The sequence below is a fragment of the Aplysia californica genome, unplaced genomic scaffold (assembly GCF_000002075.1).
Source record: "Aplysia californica isolate F4 #8 unplaced genomic scaffold, AplCal3.0 scaffold01587, whole genome shotgun sequence".
NCBI classification, from domain to species: Eukaryota; Metazoa; Mollusca; class Gastropoda; order Aplysiida; family Aplysiidae; genus Aplysia; species Aplysia californica.
In genome coordinates this window covers 29,351-30,683 of record NW_004798857.1, presented here as the reverse complement: position 1 = coordinate 30,683, position 1,333 = coordinate 29,351, and the positions used below count along the sequence as shown (strand labels likewise).

Sequence of the window (1,333 nt, the reverse complement as noted above, 5' to 3'; positions counted from 1 at the left end):
CAAGTTGCGCACGTTAAAGATCCCTTGGTGGTCTAAAATCGATAAGAGTAGGCTTCGGCCGCCACCCGGGCAAAATTCAAAATTTCCTACCAACTGAAAAATGTTAATGTGTCCCGCGCGCTCATATGACCTTATGCAGTTGCGAGCGCCGTAAAACACTTGCATACAAAAAAAAAGAAATTCTTGTGTTGGGACTAGGTCTAGTAGGGTTTTGTGTATGGTCAAGTGGGTGACCAGGTGGGGTATATTGTACTAAACATCTTATCTGTGGGTGGTTGGCGGGTGCTCTGGTGGGGTTTGCTTCTTCTTCTTTCCTATCGAGCATCTACCGTCCTTATCTCCCCTTCTTCTTTTTTTATGTTTGTTACTCTCTTGTGACACCTCTAATCTTCTGGCACTCATATGACCTTATGCAGTTGGGAGCGCCGTAAAACACTTGTAAGATTAAAATAGAAGGGTTTTGTGTTTCATCAAGCGTGTCTGTCTCTGCTCGTCCACAGAGGAATCCTGGCCGGTGGCGGGTCGGAAGAGGTCAAGGCTGAGATACTCATCCTTGACCCCATGACCTTCAAGATCCACATTCGGCGGAACCTGTCCAGCGGCTGGTTCATAGAGATACCGGACATAGAAGTGAACGCTGCTCTGGACTCTATCGTTGTGAGTGTCTGTGTGTCTGTGTGTGTGTGTGTGTGTGTGTGTGTATGTCTGTTTGTGTGTCTAAGTAACTGTGTCTGTCTGTCTCTGTGTGTGTGTGTGTGTAGTGCGTGTGTGTGTGTTTTTCTGTCTGTCTGTTTGTTTCTGTGTGTGTCTGTCTCTCTGTCTTTGGGTGTGTGTGTGTCTGTCTCTCTGTGTGTGTGTGTGTCTGTCTGTCTGTCTTTCTGGCTGTCTGTCTGTCCGTCTGTCCGTCTGTCCGTGCGTACGCCTTTCTGTCTGTCTGTTGGTCTGTCTGTCTGTCTGTCTGTCTGTCTGTCTGTCTGTCTTTCTGTCTGTCTGTCTGTCTGTCTGACCTGGAAGTGAACACTGCTCTTGACTCGATCATTGTGAGTTGTTGATTTTTCTCTCTCTGTCTGTCTCAGTTTCTCTCTCTCTGTCTCTCTCTGTCTCTCTCTCTCTCTCTCTGTCTCTCTCTCCATGTGCCCATGGACTCCTCTAATTGTCAGCTCCTATATATGACCTTATTGTGTTGCAAGTGCTGTAAAACTCTTACTGAAGTTCAACAAAATCACGGCTCTCTCTCTCTCTCTCTCTCTGTCTCTCTCTGTCTCTCTCTCTCTCTCTCTCTGTCTCTCTCTCTGTCTCTCTGTCTGTCTGTCTCTCTCTCTCTCTCTCTCTC

General features: G+C 47.2%; 1 protein-coding gene across 1 annotated transcript in view; it reads left to right on the top strand.

Moving 5' to 3' along the window:
* The window catches only part of LOC106013944 (vacuolar protein sorting-associated protein 13A), a gene marked incomplete at its 3' end in the record, with an annotated part of 50,148 nt that overhangs the window by 22,791 nt on the left and 26,024 nt on the right, over window positions 1-1,333 (top strand). Inside the window, 1 exon segment of the mRNA XM_035973651.1 lies at window positions 476-671. Within this exon segment, the coding sequence (XP_035829544.1) occupies window positions 476-671 (196 nt within the window).